The sequence below is a fragment of the Molossus molossus genome, unplaced genomic scaffold, assembly GCF_014108415.1.
Source record: "Molossus molossus isolate mMolMol1 unplaced genomic scaffold, mMolMol1.p scaffold_m16_p_20, whole genome shotgun sequence".
Lineage (NCBI taxonomy): Eukaryota > Metazoa > Chordata > Mammalia > Chiroptera > Molossidae > Molossus > Molossus molossus.
In genome coordinates this window covers 24,207,497-24,227,637 of record NW_023425356.1, presented here as the reverse complement: position 1 = coordinate 24,227,637, position 20,141 = coordinate 24,207,497, and the positions used below count along the sequence as shown (strand labels likewise).

Here is a 20,141-nt window from a genome sequence, read left to right as displayed (position 1 = left end):
CACTTATATGCTAAGTCCCTTCTTTCTGTTCTATTAGAGAGTAACAGTGTGAATGTCTGTAACCATACTTAGAGATAACATCAGAAGTCTAAATTTGAGGCCTGTAACAATAAGGCCTGCAAATGGCCCTCAAGGCCTGTGAGGAGCCCTTTTCTGAAAACTCCCCTTATCCCGAATAAGCTGGAGGAGCAGGGGAGGATTCCCCTACCCATTTCAGGCTGAGGGCTACACTGTCAATAGGTTCAGCACAGGCCAGGATCCTACAGGAAAAAACCTTCCACACACCCCCTTTCTGAGCCAAGAGTTGATGTGAGGGCTGACCCTGAGCTGCTTTGAAGGAATTTCTGGGGCTGAGGTGTGTGTGTACACCTGTGAGGTAGGTACTAGGAGTGATCTGGCAGGGAGACCGCTCCTCTTCCTGCTCTCAGCCTCCAGCCTCTGTGACCAGGGCCTTCTGACTCAGATAAATATAGGGTTCTAAGCAGTCTGTGGGACAGTGGGAAAAACCTACATCTGGAGATCAGACAGACCTGAGTTCTAGTTTGGGCTCTAAACATTACCAGGTGAGGGTCCTTGGGCAAGTTGGGTGACCTCTACTTATATTCCTCCACTGTAAAATGGGAGTAATAGCTCTGGTGGGTGTGGCTTTTTTGGTTGGGTGTCCTCCATGCACCAAATGGACGCTGGTTTGATTTCCAGTCAGAGCACCTGCCTAGGTTGCGGGCTCAATCGTGCAGGAGGCAGCCGCTCTCACATTGATGTTTCTCTTTCTCCCTCTCCCTTCCTCTTTCTCTAAATATATATATATTTATTTATTAAAATTTTTTTTTCTTTATTGATATTAGAGAAGAAGGGAGAGAGAGATAGAAACATCGATGAGAGAGAACATCGATTGGCCGCCTCCTGCATGCCCCCCACTGGGGATCAGGCCCACAACCTGGTCATGTGTCCTGACTGGGAATCGAACCAGTGACCTCTTAGTTCATGAGCTGACGCTTAACCACTGAGCCAAACCAGCCAGGCATATTATTTATTTATTTAAAAAATTTTTTTTATCCTTATTCGAGGACAGTTTTTGTATTCATCTTCAGATAGAAAAAGAGGGAGAGAGGGAGAAAGAGAGAGAGAGACATCGATGTGAGAGAGACACATTGACTGGCTGCCACCCACATGACCCCAACCGGGGCCGGGGACAAACTGCAACCGAGGTATATGCCCTTAGCGGGAACCAAACCCGGGTCTCTCTGGACCACAGGCTGACACTCTAACCACTGAGCCAAACCAGCCAGGGCAACTTTTTTTTTTTCTTTATTGATTTTAGAGAGAGAGGAAGGGAGAGAGAGAGAGAGAGAGATAGAGATAGAAACATTGATGAGAGAGAACATGGATTGGCCACCTCCTGCATGCCCCCCACTGGGGATTGGGCCCACAACCTGGGCATGTGCCCTGACTGGGAATTGAACTGTCGACCTCTTTGTGCATGGGTCGTTGCCCAACTACTGAGCCACATGAGCTGGGCAAAAAATATATTTTTAAAAATGGAATACTAAGCCCTGTCTGGTTTGGCTCAGCAGTTAGAGCATCAGCCTGCAGACCAATGAGTCACGGGTTTGATTTCAGTCAAGGGCACGTACCTTGGTTGTGGAAGGGAAGGAGGGAAAGAGAAAGAGAGAGAGAGACAGATCGATTGGTTGCCTCCCATACCATCCCAACCGGAGCCAGAGATTGAACCTTCCACCCAGCCATGTGCCCTTGACCAGGAATTAAACCCAAGACACTTTGGTCCAGGGGCCGACGCTCTAACCACTGAGCAACTGGCCATTTATTTATTTATTTATAGAGGAGGGGAAAAGGGAGAGATAGAAACATCCATGTGAGAGAAAGAAATCATACGGCTTCCTCCTGCATGCCCCCAACTGGGGATCAAACCTGTAACCCGGGCATGTGCACTGACCAGGAATTGACAGGGGCCTCTCAGTCATCGGATGATGCTCAATCGACTGAGCCACACGGGCCAGGCAACAACACTTTTATTTTATTTATTTATTGGTTGTAGAGAAAGAGAGTAAGGGAGAGAGAAATAGAAACATCAGTGAGAGAGAACATCAAATGGCCACCTCCTGCATGCCCCCCACTGGGAGTTTGGCCCACAGCATGAGCATGTGCCCTGGCCAGGAATCGAACGGGTGACCTCTTGGTGTATGGGTCGACGCTCAACCACTGAGTCACACTGGCCAGGCGTACAACAACACTTTTAATTGAACATTTACTACTTGCCAATCAGTGTACTTAGTGTTTTACAGGTATTCTCAGTTTCAACCCTCACATCAACTTTATTGCTATTTTTATTCCATATGATGGTTAATTTTATGTCTCAACTTGCCTGGGCCATGGTGCCCAGATATTTGGTCAAACATTCTGGATGTTTCTGTGAGGGTGTTGTTGTTGTTTCTTTTTTTAATTTTATTTTTGTTACAGATGTTTCTCCTTTTTTACCCCATTGACACCCTCCTCCCCATCCCCCACACCGTCCCTGGCCTTGTTGTCCATGTCCATTGGTTATGCGTACATGCATATAAGTTCTGTGGTTTATCTCTTCCCTCCCTCCACCACCCCCTCTTCTGAGGGTTGTCAGTCTATACCCTACTTCCATGTTTCTGGGACTACTCTATTCCTCAGACTGTTATGTTCATTATATTCCACAAATAAGTGAGATCATATGGTATTTGTCTTTTTCTGCTTGGCTTGTTTCACCTAGGATAATACTTTCCAGGTCCAGTGAGGTGTTTTTGACTAGGATTTACATTTATTTTATTTATTTATTTTTTTTACTTTTTGGTACGTGCCCCTACCGGGAACCGAACCCAGGACTCTCTGGTCCGCAGGCCAACGCTCCAACTGCTGAGCCAAACAGGCCAGGGCTAGGATTTACACCTAAGATACAAGTAAAACAAATTGCCCTCCATAATGTGGCTGGGTCTTTGAAGGCCTACGTTGAACAAAAGACTGACCTCCCCAGAGCAAGAGGGAATTCAGCAGCAGGAAGCCTTTGGACTTAAACTACAACACTTCTCCCTCCTTTCCTTCATTAGGTTTTCTTGCAAATGTCTCCTTCTCAGTGGGGCCTTTCTGACTGCACAATGTAATATAGCACGTTCTGTCACCCTATTTAGCTCTTTACCTGGCTATATATTTTTTCAAAGTACTTCTTATTACTTTATATATTAATTATTTATTTGAATGTTTTTTGTCTGTCTCCCATCATTTCACTGAAAGCAGGAAATTTGTCTTTTGTTCACTAGAACACTGCTTGATATCTAGTAGGTGCTCAATACATATTTGTTAAAAGGAGAAACAAGAGCCCGGCCAATATGACTCACTGACTGAGCGTCAACCCATGCACCAGGAGGTTGCTGGTTCGATTCCTGGTCAGGGCACATGTCTGGGTTGTGGGCTGAGTCCCTGGTGGGGGCATGCAGGAGGCGGCCGATTGATGTTCTTTCTCACCGATGTTTCTATCTCTCTCTCCCTCTTCCTTCCTCTCTCTCTTAAAAAAAAAGGGGGGGGGGCTGAGAAACAAGAACCCCATTAGCAACGCACCACTGTCACACTTTGAGATCTTTGCTGAAACTTAGCTTCCACCATGCCTCAATTCCAAATTGCTGAAGCCCCAGAATTAGCCAAATGTTCTCTCAGCTGCCAGGCCTGTTCCTGGTCCCTCCTCCCTTGGGCTATCTTTTTGTCCCACTTTGGTCTCTAGCTTACCTTCTCTAGGAAACCCTGACTCACCTAGTCCCTCCTCCAATCAACAACAGGACCTACCATTTCTTCCTAAAGCCTGGCTGTAATTTTCTAAGTATGTGTTCTTGTTGATTGCATGTGTATTCTTCCTGTCTCCCCAGTGGAACTGTGATTGCCCTGAGGACAGGGATGGAGTCAACACAATCTGATCACCTGGAACCTTTGCCTAGGACCAGTAATCACCTGGGTACCTGTGGGCACACAGAAAGCTCCACTGCCTGACATTTATATACATGAGCACACCTGGGGTCACCCACGCCTCTAAGGTGTGAAGTTGATTACCTGAGGGACCAACTCTATCCCTCAAGAAAAACACTGACAAAAAAAAATTTTTTTAAATTGATTTTAGAGAGAGAGAGAGGAAGGGAGAGGGAGAGAGAGAAACAATGATGCGAGAGAACATCGATCAGTTGCCTCCTACATGCCCCCCACTGGGGATTTGGCCCATGACCTGGGCATGTGCCCTGACTGGGAATCAAACCGGCAACTTCTTGGTGCACGGGTTGACACTCAACCACTGAGCCACACCAGCTGGGCCTTTTAAGGGGTCTTTTATAGCCTGGCCTGTTTTTCCAGCCTCTTCTCCTGCCACTCCCCCAGGAAGTTGTCTTTGTCCCAGAAACAGCCACAGAGGATTACTCACCATGGATTCTCATGCCTCTGTGCCTTTGTTCAGACTTTCCCATGGCCTCACATGCCCCATGCCCCCACCTGAACACTCTTACTCATCTTTCCAGTACTAACTCCAGTGTCAGGGTCTCTATGAAGCCTTCCCCCCCGTCAATTCCTTCCTCTATTTTATATGTAATTCTGCATATTCCCCATCTTCCATGTACTTTATTTTTAATATGTTTTTATTGAAGTTTTAGAGAGAGAGAGATACAAACATCTATGTGAGAGAGATACATCCATCAGCTGCCTCCTGTGCGCCCCCTACTGGGATCGAGCTTGAAACCCGGGCATGTGCCTTGACCGGGAATTGAACTGGGATCTCTCAGCCCATGGGACGTTGCTCAATCCACTGAGCCACACCAGCCAGGCTCTTCCATGTACTTTATTATTATAATTATTTTTTGCATTTATCTTCAGATAGAGTGGGAGGGAGAGAGAGAGGAAGTGAGAGAGAGAAACATCAATGTGAGAGACACATCCAGTGGTTGCTACCCACATGACCCCAACCAGGGCTGGGGACAAACTGCAACCGAGGCACGCGCCCTTAGAGGGAACCAAACCCGGGTCTGAGGTATGTGCCCTTAGCGGAACTGAACCCTGAACTCTATGGTCCGCGGGCCAAGGCTCTAACTGCTGAGCCAAACTGGCCAGGGCTCTTCCATGTACTTTAGAAAGAAGTCTGCCAGATTTGGAATTTGTCTCCCTCTGAAACCAAAGCTTTCAAGAACAGAAAAGCCCAACAAATATGAGCTAATTCATCTGCAGAAGTAACTTACCCCAGAAGATGGTTTGGGCCCTGGCCGGTTTGGCTCATCAGTTAGTGTCGGCCTGTGGTCCAGAGAAACCCGGGTTCGGTTCCTGCTAAGGGCACGTGCCTCTGTTGCAGTTTGTCCCCGGCCCTAGTTGGGTTGTGTGGGAGGCAGCCACTTGATGTGACCCTTTCATGTCGATGTTTCCCCCCCCCCCCACTCTATCTGAACAAAAAATAGAAAAATGTCCTCGGGTGAGGATAAAAAAAAAAAATACAAGATGGTTTGGGAATGATGGAAGGGAGGCTGGGGAAATGCTCCTGGGAGGCTAAGGTGCATCCTCAGCCCTGAGATGTAACTAATGACAGCTAGACATAACAACAACGAGTAACTGACACCTATTATGTGTTTTCCAAATGCCACAAGTTGGTTTAAGTACCCTACCTACATTATCTCCTTTAACCTTAGAGCAACCCCATGAGGGAACATCAATTGATTCCATTATACAGCTGAGAAAATTGAGACACAGAGAGGTTAAATTACTTGTCCAAGATCACATAGGAAAGAGCTAGGACCCCAGCTCTGGACATCTGGGCTCTAAAAGCCCCAAATTCTAACCCCCAAGCTGTACTGCCTCTCATACCCTGATATAACCACATGTACTGTGTCCTGCTGTGGGCCCTGGTCTGCAAAAAGATTGGTAACAAGGAGTTAGACCATCAGGCTCTGCTGGCTTTTGTCCAGTGCTATCCAAGGCCAAAGACCCCGTGTTTGGCAGATGATAGTCTCTGGAATATTAATATTTCCTGGGCCCAGGAAAGCTGGGTCAATTTCCCTGGTGACCATCAAGTGCTAACCTAACCCTCGTCAGCCTGCGGTCTGGAGAGACCCGGGTTCGGTTCCCTCTAGGGGCGCGTGCCTCGGTTGCGGTTTGTCCCCGGCCCTGGTTGGGTCGTGTGGGTGGCGACCACTTGATGTGTCCCTTCACGTCGATGTTTCTCTCTCTCTCTCTCCCTCCCACTCAGTCTGAACAGAATATCGAAAAATGTCCTCGAGTGAGGATAAAAAAAAAAAAGGAAGGCCTGCTGGGTTTCCCACACTGTGCTTGTTCCTGGAGATACAATGGTCCTGGACAGACCAAACAGAGAAACAAAAAACCTACAGCTCAAGTGCCATCTGTAAAAAAGAGGCAATGGATGCTTAGAAGAGGAAGATGGTGACCAACCCTGCAACACAGGGTCAAAACCCAGAAAGGCTGCTTGGAGAACATGATGCTTGAGCTAAACATTAGAGAAATATGTATCTACGTATTCTTGTGGCATACATAGGGTTTCACTTTCCTTTTTAAAATTTTTTTTGGTACATGCCCCTAACAGGACCCAAACCCAGGACTCTCTGGTCCGCGGACCGATGCTCCAACTGCTGAGCCAAACTGGCCAGGGCCACATAATTTTTTTTAATGCACTGGGATTTTTTTTTTTTAATCCTCACCTGAGGACATTTTTCCATTTTTTGTTTAGATAGAGTGGGAGGGAGAGAAAGGAAGACAGAGAGAGAGAGAGAAACATCGATGTGAAAGGGACACATCAAGTGGCTGCCACCCGCACGACCAACCAGGGCTGGGGACAAACTGCAACCGAGGTACACACCATTAGCAGGAACTAAACCCAGGTCTCTCTGGACCGCAGGCCGATGCTCTAACCACTGAACCAAAGTGGCCAGGGCTGGGATTTCATTTTGATATAAGATGTGAGGTTGAACTTGAACTTAATTTACTTTTTCAAACGGTAAGCTAGTGCAAATGGTTTTCAATCAGTTCATCTGTCCTTACTTGAGATGGATGCCAAATTTATCATGTGCTAAATTGGTATATGTTTGATCTATTATTATGTCCACTTTTTTCTTCTTTTTGTTTGTTTTTTTTCTTTCACTTTTTTTTAAAACCTCACCCGAGGATGTTTTTTCCCATTGACTTTTTAGAGTGAGAGGAAGGGAGGGAGGGAAAGAGAGAAACATCAGTGTGAAAGAGACACATTGATTGGTTGCTCCCACATGTGTCCCTGCAACTTGGGTACATGCCCTTGATGGGTAATCGAACTCACGACTCTTTGGTGCTTGGGCCCACACTCTAATCACTGAGCCACACCGGCCGGGGCCAATTTTTATTCAGTTCCATTGATCTTGGGTGGAAGGTACAATATTGTAGTGGCAAACTTTTCAGGATCTAACGTCAGATTATTTGGGGTATGCCTCAGTTCCCTCATTTGTGAAATGTAGATAATACTAATACCTACTTCATGTGATGGCTGTGAAGATGTGTTACACACACTCCTACATAGACCACTCTCAAGTTTCTTGGCTGCTTCTTTTGGTACTTGCCTCTATATTTCTAAATAACATGCTTATATTATTATTTCTTTTTATGTTTTAGATATGATAGATTTACTGTCTTTGGTGGAAGATGAGGATATAGTTCTCTCTAATCCTGACTCTCCTAATATGCTCCCCATCCCCACCCTCTCAATTAAAATATATCCTAACTTTTAGTTAAATCAATACTCAATCAGTGTTTACATTATTATGCTGTGAAAATATTCTTCACAGCTTATTTATGTAGTGTTTGTACTAAGACTCTGTAAATCTGTAAAAAATGCTTAATAAAATTAGCATGAAGGACCTGGGGCTGAGAGACTTTGTTCTCTAAAATCACAGTCACAAGCTTTGCTATTTGAGATCAATCAGTAAGAATGGAACATCCCACTCTTGCTTGGAGGTCTGAGCCATGTGGGTTACTTTGACACAAAGAAGCAGCCTTGTGTTGGACAGAACAGTAGATTTATCTTAATTATGTAGTTATCTATTACATAATTATCTAAAATTAACTATCTTCACTTTGTAGTTTCCAAGTGGACCCTCAGTCCACTTCTCAGCCCAGGCTTGCTGTTGATTCCCTCACTATGTCTGTGCTTACGTTGAACCTATCAAAACACTGTTTGTTTGTTTTAATCCTCACCCAAGGACACTTTTTGATATTTTGTTCAGATAGAATGGGAGGGAGAGAGAGAGAGAAACATCCACGTTAAAGGGAGACATTGAGTGGTCGCCACCCACATGACCCAACCAGGGCCAGGGACAAACTGCAACTGAGGTACATGCCCTTAGCCGGAACGAATCTGGGTCTCTCCAGACTGCAGGCCAATGCTCTAACCGCTGAGCAAAACCGGCCAGGTCAAAACACTGCTTTATTTAAATATTACCTAAACTCCACCTTTACCATATCCTGTAGTGACCTGGTTTTTCCTTTGATGAACCGCTCCATATAGTTCCTCTAGTGTGTGTTCTTTCTTGCAGCAGCAATAAACCTCTGTCAAATATACAGTTATGTTTCTACTAGTCTTTATCAAGCAGACCTTTTATCAATTCTCTTTCCTTTCTTTCCTACTTTATTTTCTATATACCTATTATGAATTCATCCCCCAAACTCTCTGAAAGATGTATACACCTTCACTCAATACCTTAAGCATATCAGATAATTCCTCTGTCCCACAGTTCTTTCCCTTAAAGAGACCCTCCTGGAGCCCTTCTTCCCCTGGCTCCAAGCTGTACTATTTTCTCCCCTGCATTTCTTTTTTTTTTTTTTTTTAAATCCTCACCCGAGGATATTTTTCCACTTTTTTTTTCTTTATAAATCCTCACCTGAGGACATTTTTTCCATTTTTTTGTTCAGATAGAGTGGGTGGGAGAAACCGCTGAGCCAAACCGGCCAGGGCTCCCCTGAGTTTCTTTTTAAAAATATGACAATCTGCCCTGGCCGGTTGGAGCGTCGGCCTGCAGTCCAGAGAGACCCGGGTTCGGTTGCCGCTAGGGGCATGTACCCCTCCCCCCAAAAAGAAATGACAATCTTTGTTCTAACACCTATCTTAAAGCATCATTTGCCGGACCCCTCCTTTCCTCCTCCCCCCCCAGGAGTGGTCATATGTCTTGATATCTCTATTTCTCCAAAGTTTATCATGGCGCTCAAGAAAAGTTTCAATGAATGAATGAAAGAATAAAATAATTAATTAACGAATGGGATTTGTATGCATATGTGAAGTTTAAGGAGAACGATATTGCAAGGTTTAAGGGTGGCCTCAGGCTTTATTTTTTCCCTTCTTAGTGAATTTATTGGGGTGACACTGCTTAACAAAATCATACCCGTTTCAGGCGCACAATAGCCTCGGGCTTTCTACAAGCTCCACGCCAGCTTGCAGCGGGGTCCTGAGGGAGAGAAGCAGCGCCGAAGCCCCGGGGACCCAAGCCGCAGTTTGCAGAGCTGGAAGGGCTGCAAAGACAGCGGCTGCGAGCCCTCCAGGCACCGCCGTGAGAACTACAGCTCCCAGAAAGCCGCGCGAAGGCGGAGCGCGAGCCGGGGAGGGGTTCCGCACGCTGACGTCAGAGCCGCGCGGAACTGGGAAGAGCTGGGCAGAGGTACGTGTAGGTTGAAGTCTGAATGGCGAGGGCGAGGGTGAGAGCGGTGGCGGAGTGGCCCTGCGGGTAGGTGAGACGAAGAGGCCTGGTGAGGGAGGGCAGACAGGTCTCAGCCGAAGCGAGGTTGCGAGGTGGAAAGACCTAGAGCTCTGCTTGCTCTTCCCGCAGCCACCATGACGAAATTAGCACAGTGGCTTTGGGCACTGGCGCTCCTGGGCTCCGCCTGGGCGGCCTTGACCATGGGGGCCCTGGGCCTGGATTTGCCTTCGCCATGCCGGGAGGTCCTGTGGCCACTGCCTGCCTACTTGCTGGTGTCTGCCGGCTGCTTTGCCCTGGGCACTGTGGGCTACCGCGTGGCCACTTTTCACGACTGCGAGGACGCCGCCCGCGAGCTGCAGAGCCAGATCCAGGAAGCCAGAGCTGACTTATCCCGCAGGGGGATGCGCTTCTGATACCCGAACCCCATTTCCGCTTGGACAGCCCCTCCCTCCCATCCCCCATTAAAGAACAAGTTTACTTTCTAACTGTGTAGTATGGAGAATGGGATTTGGGGGTTGTGTGTGTACTAAGTATCAAGAACTGAATGGCAGACAAGCCACCTTCCTGAGGTCATCCGAGCTTTACCTTTGCATCCGGCTGGTGTACCTCCTTTTTGCTCCAAGGAGGCAAAGGCCCCTTCTCAAATCTTTCAGGAGGGAAATGTTTCACATCTCTGGTCATTTTAACCCTGTCAGGAAGTACTTCTTGAAGCCTAAATTATATTCTTCATAACATCCAAGCTCTGTCCCAGGTCTTTCCTAGGTTGCTCTGGTTCTTTTAGATACATCTTCTCAGCTAACCCTACCAGCCCAAGAATAACTCTGGATCAGACAGTACACTTCCACCCTTCACCAAACTAGGCAGGTTGAGAATCACTGAATAGAGAATGAACCTTGATGGGCAGGTGTAGGGAGCAGTTTATTTTAAGGCACATTCTAAAGATTTCACCCCAACCTCCAAAATTAAAAAATATAATCTCTAAAAAATAAGTGCTTCATCTCCCAGTTCCCACCCACTCTTCTAAGTAAAACTCTTTCTTTGGTCCCGATTCCCAAAGTTGTCTCTTTTTCTTTCCCATTAATCCATGGCACCCTTGGAGCTGGTCGGCAGGAACAACTGAAACAGGTTGGCATTAAGGTGTCCTGTGGTCAGGTGGACTGCCTTAGGTTTGTAAGAGTTGGTAGTTCCTGTCTTGCTCCTGAGGGTACTTCCAGAAAAGCCAGAGGCGAATGACGCTGGTGAGGATTCCTGGGAGGTTGGGCACCTGAAATCACAAGGCCTGCTATGAGGAGAGGCGTTGATTTTCCACCTTGCACACCTGCCACCCCATCCCTGCATTGCTTACCATGATGTATGGATCTCTGAGTTGATACCCATAGAGAGTCCAGGAGGCAGAGGTGAGGAGGGTGGCAATGGTCAATGAGAAAGAGAGACGTTGGGTTGATTTAGTCTGAATAACTTTGGCCTGTGGGAAAGGGTGAAAGACACTCTTAGGACAGACACAGTAAAGTTCCCATCTTGCCTGATAATTTCCTCAGAAAAATAGGTCAAATATCCTCCCCGATCTTCTGTTTCCCAGCTTTTCCCTCCCATCTCCTACTCACCCACCTCTACTGCCCTGTCTCCTTCCAGGATTTGATTCTTCCCTTCTTCTGGAGTGTAAGCTATAGACTGGCTATGGAAGCCTGACCCTTATCTCCCCCACCTCCATGGACACTCCCACTCACCAAGTCAGTCAGTGGTGAGAGGTACATACTGATGGTGAAAACACTGCAGAAGAGGCCCAGCTGCTGAAGCCTGGCCTCAATGTTGGGCACCAGGAGCCAAAAGTAGCCAAAACCCAGGAGAAGGACCCCCAGCAGGGTTGCAGTCTGTAGGAGCACAGCACCCTGCAGGGGAGAGAATAGCTTTATTTCTATATATGCCAGCAGCCCTCTCTGACTCCCCTACTGGAATTAACTTTTCCTGCCTTTTCCCATGCTCCAGTGAACCATCCTTTATCTCTAGGCCTCCAGTATTGCACTTGTCACAGCCTTTTCCCCACCAGTGACTTGATCTACCCACAACACTGGAGATTTCTAGGGGAGGGAAAGATACTTTTTTGGGTGTGTGAGCTTGGTATACACAAGAGGAGCTTAATAAATGCTTGTGTGATTTAATGGGGAAACAGCTAATCTCATTCTCAGCCACTGGCTCTGGTTCTGAAGGAATTATGGGAGACAAAAGCCCTTTCCCTAGTTTGTTGGGCAGCAAGGCACCATCCGGGTAGGCAGAGTTACCAGCCTTGCCAGAATAAGGGGAGATGTGTGGGTCTCAGAAGGCTGGCTTCATGGAGAAAGGAAGACTGCAATGCTGGAGGGGCCTTCCAGGAAAAAGTGGCAGTGCCAGCTTGTTATAGTCTTCCAGGAAGCATTGTTTGCCTGCCAGCAAGGCAGGGCATGCAGCAAAGCGGTGGGTGCATGGGAGGGCCTCTACCTTCCGAGGGCAGTAGTGCAGATACACCAAGATATATAGGGTCTGAAGCACCGCGCCCACAGCGTTGACGATGATTAGGGTCCCGTCTCCCTTCAAGGTCCCATAACTCAGCCAGCTCAGGTTGCTGCATGATGGAGGGGATGGACATTCCCCGTGGGGTTGAATGTGGGAGGGGGACCCGAGGGGCCTCTTCCACGGTCCTCCCCCCACCATACCCCCCTCACAGTCTTTCCCGGCATAGCCATCATTCCTCTCACTTGACATCCGTGGTGAGAAAGGGCAGGAACTGGACATTGTCCACTCTCCGAGTCATCCACATGTGCCTGAGGTCCGAGCTGTAATGGTGCCCCGAAGGCAGGGGTGAGAGGGGAAGGGAGAACCAGGCTGCTGGGGAGTGGAGATCCCCAATGCCTGTCATCCTCCCCTGACAACTGCAGACCCCCGGTTCCGCCCTCGGCTCCCTTGCCTTCTTCAGGTCAAGTGACCAGCCTCGCCCTGGTACCCCGGTCCCTTCGACCCGATTCCACTTTGACCCCAGGTTCCGGACGCAGGCTGGGGCTGCAGCCACGTCTCCGTCCCCTCTCGCTCCTTTCCTGACTCCTGGTCCTGCCCTAGCCCGGCCCGGTCGCACTCTCACAGGCCGGTGGAGAACATGCCAAGGGTGAAGAGCAAGCAAGATCCGGAAAGGAGCGTGTCCGCCACGCCGCCCGCCTCCATCCCTCTCCAAGTCGGCTCCCGCTCGGCGGCTGGCTGGGTGCTGGGCTCTGGACATGGGAGTCCCGCCCCTCCGGTCCCGCTGCTGCGCTCGGCCGTCCCCCGGAAACCGAACGTGAACCTGGTCTAGGACGTAAAGCGGAAACTCAGGCCCCGCCCTCCTGGCCCGCGGCCGGCTCGCGAGGTTCCCGGTACTATGCCGCCCTCCGGGCTCGGTCAGCCGCTTCCTGCGGCTCGGCGGACTTGTCTCGGGCCCATCGCTCCCCACTCCCTGCTTATCCCTTGGACCACCTAGACCCCAGCCTCCACTCTCCCACAGGCCCGCGAGCCTAAGCGGTAGACCTCAAAACAAAAGCTTGCTGGACCCCACCAGACCTCAGTGGCCCAGGGTTTGGGAGGTTTTTCCCAGTTTGCTGAAGCTTCTTCCCATTCCCTCAGCTAAATAACAGGGATTGCCAGGAATCAGTCCTGTCAAGTACCCTCTCCTTTCAGCCACACAACCAATTTGGCTGGTCCACTAAAGCGCATATAATTCTGATCCCCCTAGTCCAACCCGACTTGCTGCTGGGAACTTTCCCTCCCAGATTCTCACACCTCTGTTGTGGCGCTTCTGGAGGGGTGCCTGCCTCAGCTATTCCCTTGAGGGCTGCCCTGACTCACACAACAGCATGAGTACCTGCACGGTATGCCAAAGCCCAAAGCCCAAAGCCCAGCGCCGCAAGGGCGGGAATGGGGCAGAATTTTGACCGGAACTTCCAGAGTGGGGTCAGACTAGAACCCGAGAAACTTCCGGGAGTACTTCTGTCCCAACAACCCTGAGGAGGACCCCCCTCCCCACATTTGGGGCTGGTGAGGGGTATGTATTCTTTCCAGAGAGGGAAAAAAATTCAAACCCAGTTGCTATTGGTATTCTCCATAGCAGGGACTCAACGGTCACAAGTTAGTATGGTGGGTGGAAAAGCAAGTCCAAAAAAACAAACATACAGCTTTATTTTCAGACAAACAACATTGTATAAAAAACAACAAAAAAATTCCAGTTGTAGGAATCAGCAGACACACAGCAAGTTTATATACAGATTCTGTACACGTGGGCCCCGCCCTTCAAGCTACATTCTAGGCACAGACTCTGGGTTCATGGGCACTGCCCTTACAGCTATACTCTAGGAAAAGACTGGCATAGCCCCCCTGCTGGCACAGCTTTGGGGAGTGCTGCCCCAAGATAGAAGGTACGTTGGCTGGTTGCAAACCTCTGCATGGCAGCTCCATGGATGGGAGATGCTGGATTCACCCAAGCCACTGCCTCTCCTATCCTTGGCTCCCAGGCAGGAAACTGTCTCTTGCTTTTCCTTCAGTCAGTTCATCCTGGCATCCGGGCTCTCTGTGGAAGGGGCATCTTTGCCAAACTCAGTGTCCAACCACATGACCCCAGACCCCTTCCAGCTCAGCTCCCACAGTGCCCTTCTTACAAGTCCATATCTGCACAGCTTATTTGTTTGTTTGTTTTTGGCTTAAGGGCAGGAATGGCAGGAGAAGTACTGTCCTGCTTCTTTGTCCTTCTGAGGTGGAGGCAAAGATGGCACTACCAGGCTTGCCGACCTCCTATGGGTTGAAACCCTTAATACTGACCCGTTTTGAGGCTGCTGGGTGGCAGCTTGTACATATGGTGGGAGAGGTTCCCAGCACTGGGGCTTTGTGAGAGGCCCCAGGACAGGTGAGGGATGCCTGCATCTGCCTTGTCAGCCCAGTCCAATCCTTAGGCCAGATGTGGCACACAGCTTCACAGGGTTTGCAGCAGCAGGAACGGCAGAAACAGCACAGCCCAGGCAAATGGGAAGAGGCGAGGGGCAGCACTGTGACCGATGCTATGTAGAACCTGCACCTCTGGGTCATCTGCAAGGTGGGAGGGCAAAGGCTCTCAGGTGAGCAGTCCCAGGACTGGCGCTGGCCCTCAGCCCAACAAGGTTTCCCCAGTTCCTGCCTGGCCGAGGAGCTACCTCCTGTACCCAACCTCCTCAAGCAGACCCTCTTGTTTGCCCCAGGTCCACTTTGCTCCAGCTACCTACCTGCTGGAAGTCTCCCCTCCTGTGGATTGGCATGGGCCTGAGGACTGTGAGCTAAAACACAGGGGTGGCCGTAGATCAGGTACTGTACCAGGGAGGCAGAGGAGTGGGAGTGCTGGGTGGGCCAGGCAGTGGAACTTCCCCACCATCCCAGGTCATTAGGTCAGGCCCAGCATAGGGATGGAGGAAGGAGGCTCACAGGGCCCTAACACTCACTGATTTTGCCATTGACGGTCACCTTCAACCTCAAACACTGGTCTTCTACTTGGTGGATGGGTTTGGCTGCAAGATAAACCCACACAGGGTTAAGGAAGGGGAAGGAACCTTTGTTGGAAGAAAACAGAAGTGCAAATGCCTCTGGCCCTGCTTTCTCAGTTCTTGCTCATTTGAATCCCTTTCTTCCCTTTAAACTTTGATTCTTACCTTCCTTAAGTTTTGCTCACTTTCTACCCCATGTTCAGCCCAACCTCCCTTCTTTGGGATAGCCCTTGGCTTTGGAGATAGTGGTGAAAAGAATATAGCCACTGTCCCCTCCCCACAGTCCATCCTTCACTCCTCCCAGCTGGAAGTTGGGTGAGGCCTGTACGATATGCTCCCCTTACCAGGATACTTTGTACTCCCCTTGCCTAGGCACCACTGAAAGGGTGAGGCCTGGCTGCATTCTACACAAAGCTGACCTTATCACTCTTAAAATCTTCCAGTGGCTCTTGCTCTCCACTGCCCTCAGGATAAACTCCTCAGCACTTCTTAGGACCCTGTGATCTGCCCTGTCCATCTCTCCAAGCTCCTATCTCCCTACTTTGAAGTGTCCCTCCTACTCTAGCCAGGCTAACCATATGGAGTTCCCTGAAGATGTCATGTTGCCTTTGCACATGTCCCCTCATTTATGGCCAACTCTTCTGCTTTTCCTAAGTTCTGGGAAGCCAGGAAGCTTTCTCTGAGCCCCCCTGGAAGGTACCTAGGTCATTTTTCCAGGGCCCCTGTGCTCATGCCTACCATATAATACTGTTCTAATGGTTTATTAACCTATATGTGTCTCTTCCCAGCTTCCTAGAGGATAGGGACCCAGTAGTGTTTTATTTATCTTTGTGACTGTAGTGCCAAGCAGAGTGCCCAGTACACAGTAGAAGCTCACTCCATATTTGTGATGTGAACAAATGAAAACGGAAGCCAGGATTGGAGAGGCCCTCTGCTTCGTGACTCCTCACTAAATATGTACTCAGGCATATGCATCATGCCAGCTGCATTCCCTCAGTATGTGCTGTGTGCCTTCGTGCATGCCTCCCAGGCACTCACAGATGTAGTAGTAGCTGTGTCCCTCTTTGAACTCCTTGCCCAGGGTAAAGGGTGTGAAGCGCAGAAACTTCTCAGACAGCTTCTCTGGGCCATGCCTGGCACTGGGGTGGTTGCACTGCCAGCGGACCTGTTCCTTGGATTGGGGTTGGCACAGCTGGTACTGCTCACGCTCCACCAGGTACAGTGTATACTGCTCCATGGCAGTGGCTGCCACAGAGTCATCCTCGTAATGGGGACAGATGATGTCCAGGTAGTCATTCAGCTGCACATGTACTGTGTAGTCCTCATTCCGGAGCCTGGGTGTGCACAGAGGAGGAGGAAGCAAGCGGTTGCTCAGAAACCAGATCAGAGCCTCGAGTCTCCAAATGTTTACATGACCCCTTACATTTCACACGGACCCCACACAAATGTTTTAACAATCTCAACTCTCAATATTGACTGATCTTGATTTCTTAAATATCTTTCCACCATCTCCAACCCCCCCATTATTGTGTCCTATAATCCAATAAATAAATAGCATCCACTTAGTATTTTTCAGGTAACAAAGCCTTCCCATAACTCCCCTGATATTTATCCAAGGATGGGCTTCTAAATATTTCCTTAGCTCACTTATCATTCTCTTCTACCCATAAATATTTCCCCAAATTTATTCTACCAGGTGCTCCTTTAAATGCTATTAGACCTCAGTCTAACTCTATGGGCCCATCTGTCATCAATATCCAAGTAACCCTTTCTCTTTACCAGACTAGCATTCAGCTCCAACACATCTATGTCTTCACTTCTCTTACTCATTTCATTATTTTCTCCCCTGACCCATTGAGTATATTTCACATATCTTAGCTTTATTCCCCCCCAAAACCCTCAGTATACTCAGGCCCAAAGATAATGCCTGAATCCTTTAAGTTAAATCACTTTCATCAATTCATTCATTCCCCTCAAATCTCCCTTTCTAGCTACTCAAAATGATGCTCAGGTCTCCTTGTCTACTTTTCTCAAAGCACCCCAAAACATCATTGTCCCTTTATCTCCCAAAGCCACACATTCAGCCGTGAGGTCAGCTCCAGAATTGCTAGAGTTCTCAGATCTGAGGCTGCCTCTCTCCTGCCAAGGTGGAGCCAGCTCCCCTCCCCCAGCCCATTCCCTCCAGGCTCCACAGGCTCCACAGGCTCCAGCCTGACTGCCCACCAGTCCCTCCCCCCAGCTCCAGACACCTGGCTCCAGTCTGGGTGGGGTCCTAGTAGGGGGAAAAGTGCTTCCCCATCTCCCTCACCAAGCTGGTCAGCTTCTCTGAATTCCCCTAAACACTGTCAGCTAGACACTCAGCAGAGTTGGCTGCCAACTTGCTACAAACCAAAGCTCTGGGCATGGGTGGTGGGAGGAATGGCAGGAATTAGGCCAAGGCCTTGGAGGTGGGCACTCACTGGCCAGTCAGTAGGACCCCCAAGAGGCCTCGCCTTACAGCAGGGTGTCAGTTCTCAAGCCAGGCTTACCAGGGCTCCTCCCCCACCCTGGGAAGAGAGGGTAAGAGGCAGGGAGGGAGGGAGGGAGAGAGAGAGAGAGAGAAGCAGAGAGAGGCTTTTAAAATTCCTCTCTGGAGAGATAAACATAGAAGCCATTTCAGAACAGGTATTTCAGCTCTGGGCCTGGCATCTTTCCCCCATTCCAGTGAAGGGCACTGACTCATTCCTCATCCACCTCTGCCACCCTCCCCAGCATTCATGAGAGTCTGTGAAAGTTTACCTTGTCAAATGTGGACAGCCTCTAGGACCCCAGGATGGCACAGTGTCCACTTGCCCTGAATACTCTCCTCCAGGCAAAGGGAGCTGGCAGGTCTGAATGAGCATAGTACTTGTCTCTCCAGCACCAAGGATGCCAGTGCCCAGCTCACAGTGGCACCACCCTTCTTCCCACGCTGCCCCCCCAAGATCTCAGGGCAGATGCCCACTTCCCTGAGTCACCCATGTCAGCCTCACACCCGCCCAGCCCATTGCCACCTCATCTTTGCCCCTGAGCTGGGCCCAGTTTGGCTGCCTGTGGACTCCATTCTGGGTTTGCTTCTCTTTAGTCCTGGGTATGGTAGGGGTGTGTGTGTGGTCAGATGAGCAAGGCAGAAGCTCTCCTTGGTGGGGGTACCCATCACCCCCTTCCTGCTCCACTTAGGGCCCTTTTGAATCTTGCTCTCCATTTGGGAAAGGGGGGCAGTGGCGTCAGGGAAGGCGGGAAAGGGGGCAAGGAAGAGGCTTCTTCCTGAAAGAGAGGAAACCTGGGAGCTTGGGAACGGAAAAGGCCAGGGTCCCCCCCTCCCTACTCACAGCTTCCTGTCCCCTCCTCCTCCTTCAGCCAACACCTGGCATGGGCATAAACAGGGACTTTGCTCTCTCCCACTAGGACAAGAGTGGGTCAAGGAAGCAAAGAGCAGACAGCAAGGAGTGGGGTGGGGGAGGGCTGAGGGGGCTGCCCCTTTTAAACCACGGGCAAGAGGGCACTGCCCTCTGGGGTTGGCAGCTAGCTGTTCTCTCCCCACTCAACATGCCACAGAGACAGATCCACTCACCAGGCAATGCTGCCACAGGATCAGAGGAAGCTGGCACAATATATTTCTCAAGGGGGACCAGCACACTAGGGCTGGGGTGGCTGAGCTGACTGTAGTGTTTTTCCTGACCCCAAGCTGTCCAGCCCTCCACTTATTCTTCTCCCTACCTTCCTCTCCTGTTTTTTGCAAATATTGTTTCCATAACTTCAGAAAACTCAAGGGCAAGAACAAAGGGTCCCACGGAGCTTCTTCCGTCTTGTACCATTTGCCTCACAGCCCTAAAACTGCCCAGGAGAAATTAACTCCTTTCTGCCCAGAGGCCTTTGTAACCTTTTAACCCCTTCCAGTCCTTCTGAACCTTTCCCATGACCTCCCTCCCCCCATCTCTTCAGTTTTACTACTTGAACCTCATAAACAGATGACTACCTCAGCCTACTCTTGCACAGCATGTGCCTCACTCATGTCACCTCACAAGATCCCTTGGTGGGGCGCTTTCCACAATCACCTTAAATATAGAATAAACGCTTAATGTCCAAAGCCCAGGTCCCTCCTGAGAGGTCCTTCTAGGACTACAGTGAGCATTCTGCTTACTCCTGATGTCATACCAAGTACCTGTCAGTGTGGGCAGATACCCAAGTGACAGACAAGGAGGGGCACACAGGCTCTCAGGGTGGAAGGACCTACAAGAGCCCTGGTGGCCAGGAAGGGTGGTCCATGCTGGAGGCAGGGACTGTTCAGCATGTGTTCCTCACTTCGGAGAAATAGAGGTGCCAGAGGGAAGGAAAGGAGGGGCAAAAACAATGCCCACGCAAGCAGACACAGGCAGATTCCTACCCTGGGGTGCCCTACTCCCAGTTATAGGGGATAAGCAAGAGGAAGAGCTTCTATAGAATCCCTCCCGCCTCTGGTCACCACCCCAACAATTCCAGTCAGGGGCTGGTGAGGACAGTTAAACCGGACGCCCTTGTCGGCGGAGACTCGGGGCTTACTTGGGGTTTGAACTGTTCCAGAAGACGGTGTGGCGGTCAGCAGCGGCCAGACTGTAGCAGAGACCCAAGAGAGGGGCCCAGAAGAACTCCATAGCGCGGGGCCTGGCCAGGCCGGGCGTGGACGAGGAACTCGTCAGGGTCTGGGTTCTCGCTGGCTTTCTCCAAGGCGCAGTCGGCACAGCGCTCACAGATCTGGCTCCAGCGCCTTTGGACTCCGCCTTTTGGGCCAGAGCCGCCCGACACCCCGCCCCGCCCCCTGCCCCGCCCGGCGTGCGGCTGCCCTGGGGCTTGGGGACTGGGAAGGTGGAGGAGGGGAGCGCAGGCGAGGGGAGCCGAGCGCGCGACT

General features: G+C 50.0%; 3 protein-coding genes across 9 annotated transcripts; 1 reads left to right on the top strand and 2 right to left on the bottom strand.

Annotated features, from left to right (window-relative positions):
• Positions 1 to 9,668: 9,668 nt before the first annotated feature.
• DPM3 (dolichyl-phosphate mannosyltransferase subunit 3, regulatory) lies at positions 9,669 to 10,213 on the top strand. Of its 3 annotated transcripts, none has more exons than XM_036273597.1 (2): positions 9,669 to 9,689; positions 9,858 to 10,213. In XM_036273597.1, exon 2 carries the CDS (start codon positions 9,863 to 9,865, stop codon positions 10,139 to 10,141), a length of 279 nt encoding a protein of 92 aa, XP_036129490.1. In that variant the 5' UTR covers positions 9,669 to 9,689; positions 9,858 to 9,862; the 3' UTR covers positions 10,142 to 10,213. The 3 variants fall into 3 exon arrangements, with proteins under 3 accessions (XP_036129490.1, XP_036129492.1, XP_036129491.1); XM_036273599.1 differs by having other exon boundaries at positions 9,672 to 9,755; XM_036273598.1 differs by having other exon boundaries at positions 9,673 to 9,759.
• A 419-nt stretch (positions 10,214 to 10,632) lies between these two features.
• SLC50A1 (solute carrier family 50 member 1) lies at positions 10,633 to 12,981 on the bottom strand. Of its 5 annotated transcripts, none has more exons than XM_036273593.1 (6): positions 12,841 to 12,981; positions 12,461 to 12,538; positions 12,204 to 12,327; positions 11,456 to 11,617; positions 11,074 to 11,193; positions 10,633 to 10,992 (listed from the first exon to the last, which is right to left on the bottom strand). In XM_036273593.1, exons 1-6 carry the CDS (start codon positions 12,918 to 12,920, stop codon positions 10,891 to 10,893), a joined length of 666 nt encoding a protein of 221 aa, XP_036129486.1. In that variant the 5' UTR covers positions 12,921 to 12,981; the 3' UTR covers positions 10,633 to 10,890. The 5 variants fall into 5 exon arrangements, with proteins under 5 accessions (XP_036129486.1, XP_036129488.1, XP_036129489.1 ...); XM_036273595.1 differs by having other exon boundaries at positions 12,670 to 12,951; XM_036273596.1 differs by lacking the exon at positions 11,456 to 11,617.
• Positions 12,982 to 13,953: 972 nt separating this feature from the next.
• EFNA1 (ephrin A1) lies at positions 13,954 to 20,030 on the bottom strand. Its single transcript, XM_036273104.1, has 5 exons — positions 19,796 to 20,030; positions 16,274 to 16,569; positions 15,194 to 15,259; positions 14,981 to 15,031; positions 13,954 to 14,807 (listed from the first exon to the last, which is right to left on the bottom strand). The coding sequence occupies exons 1-5, from the start codon at positions 19,885 to 19,887 to the stop codon at positions 14,695 to 14,697; spliced, it is 618 nt and encodes a 205-aa protein (XP_036128997.1). The 5' UTR covers positions 19,888 to 20,030; the 3' UTR covers positions 13,954 to 14,694.
• Positions 20,031 to 20,141: the final 111 nt, after the last annotated feature.

Excerpts from the sequence above, each read along its gene's own strand:
- DPM3 (XM_036273597.1), top strand. The coding sequence starts at position 9,863 with ATGACGAAATTAGCACAGTGGCTTTGGGCACTGGCGCTCCTGGGCTCC.
- SLC50A1 (XM_036273591.1), bottom strand. The coding sequence starts at position 12,621 with ATGACAGGCATTGGGGATCTCCACTCCCCAGCAGCCTGGTTCTCCCTT. Across the intron at positions 11,194-11,455 it reads TCTCACCACTGACTGACTTG|GCCAAAGTTATTCAGACTAA; the intron begins GTGAGTGGGAGT and ends CCTTTCCCACAG. Across the intron at positions 10,993-11,073 it reads TCAGAGATCCATACATCATG|GTGCCCAACCTCCCAGGAAT; the intron begins GTAAGCAATGCA and ends TTGTGATTTCAG.
- EFNA1 (XM_036273104.1), bottom strand. The coding sequence starts at position 19,887 with ATGGAGTTCTTCTGGGCCCCTCTCTTGGGTCTCTGCTACAGTCTGGCC. Across the intron at positions 16,570-19,795 it reads TGGAACAGTTCAAACCCCAA|GCTCCGGAATGAGGACTACA; the intron begins GTAAGCCCCGAG and ends GTGCACACCCAG. Across the intron at positions 15,260-16,273 it reads ACACAGCTACTACTACATCT|CCAAACCCATCCACCAAGTA; the intron begins GTGAGTGCCTGG and ends TTTATCTTGCAG.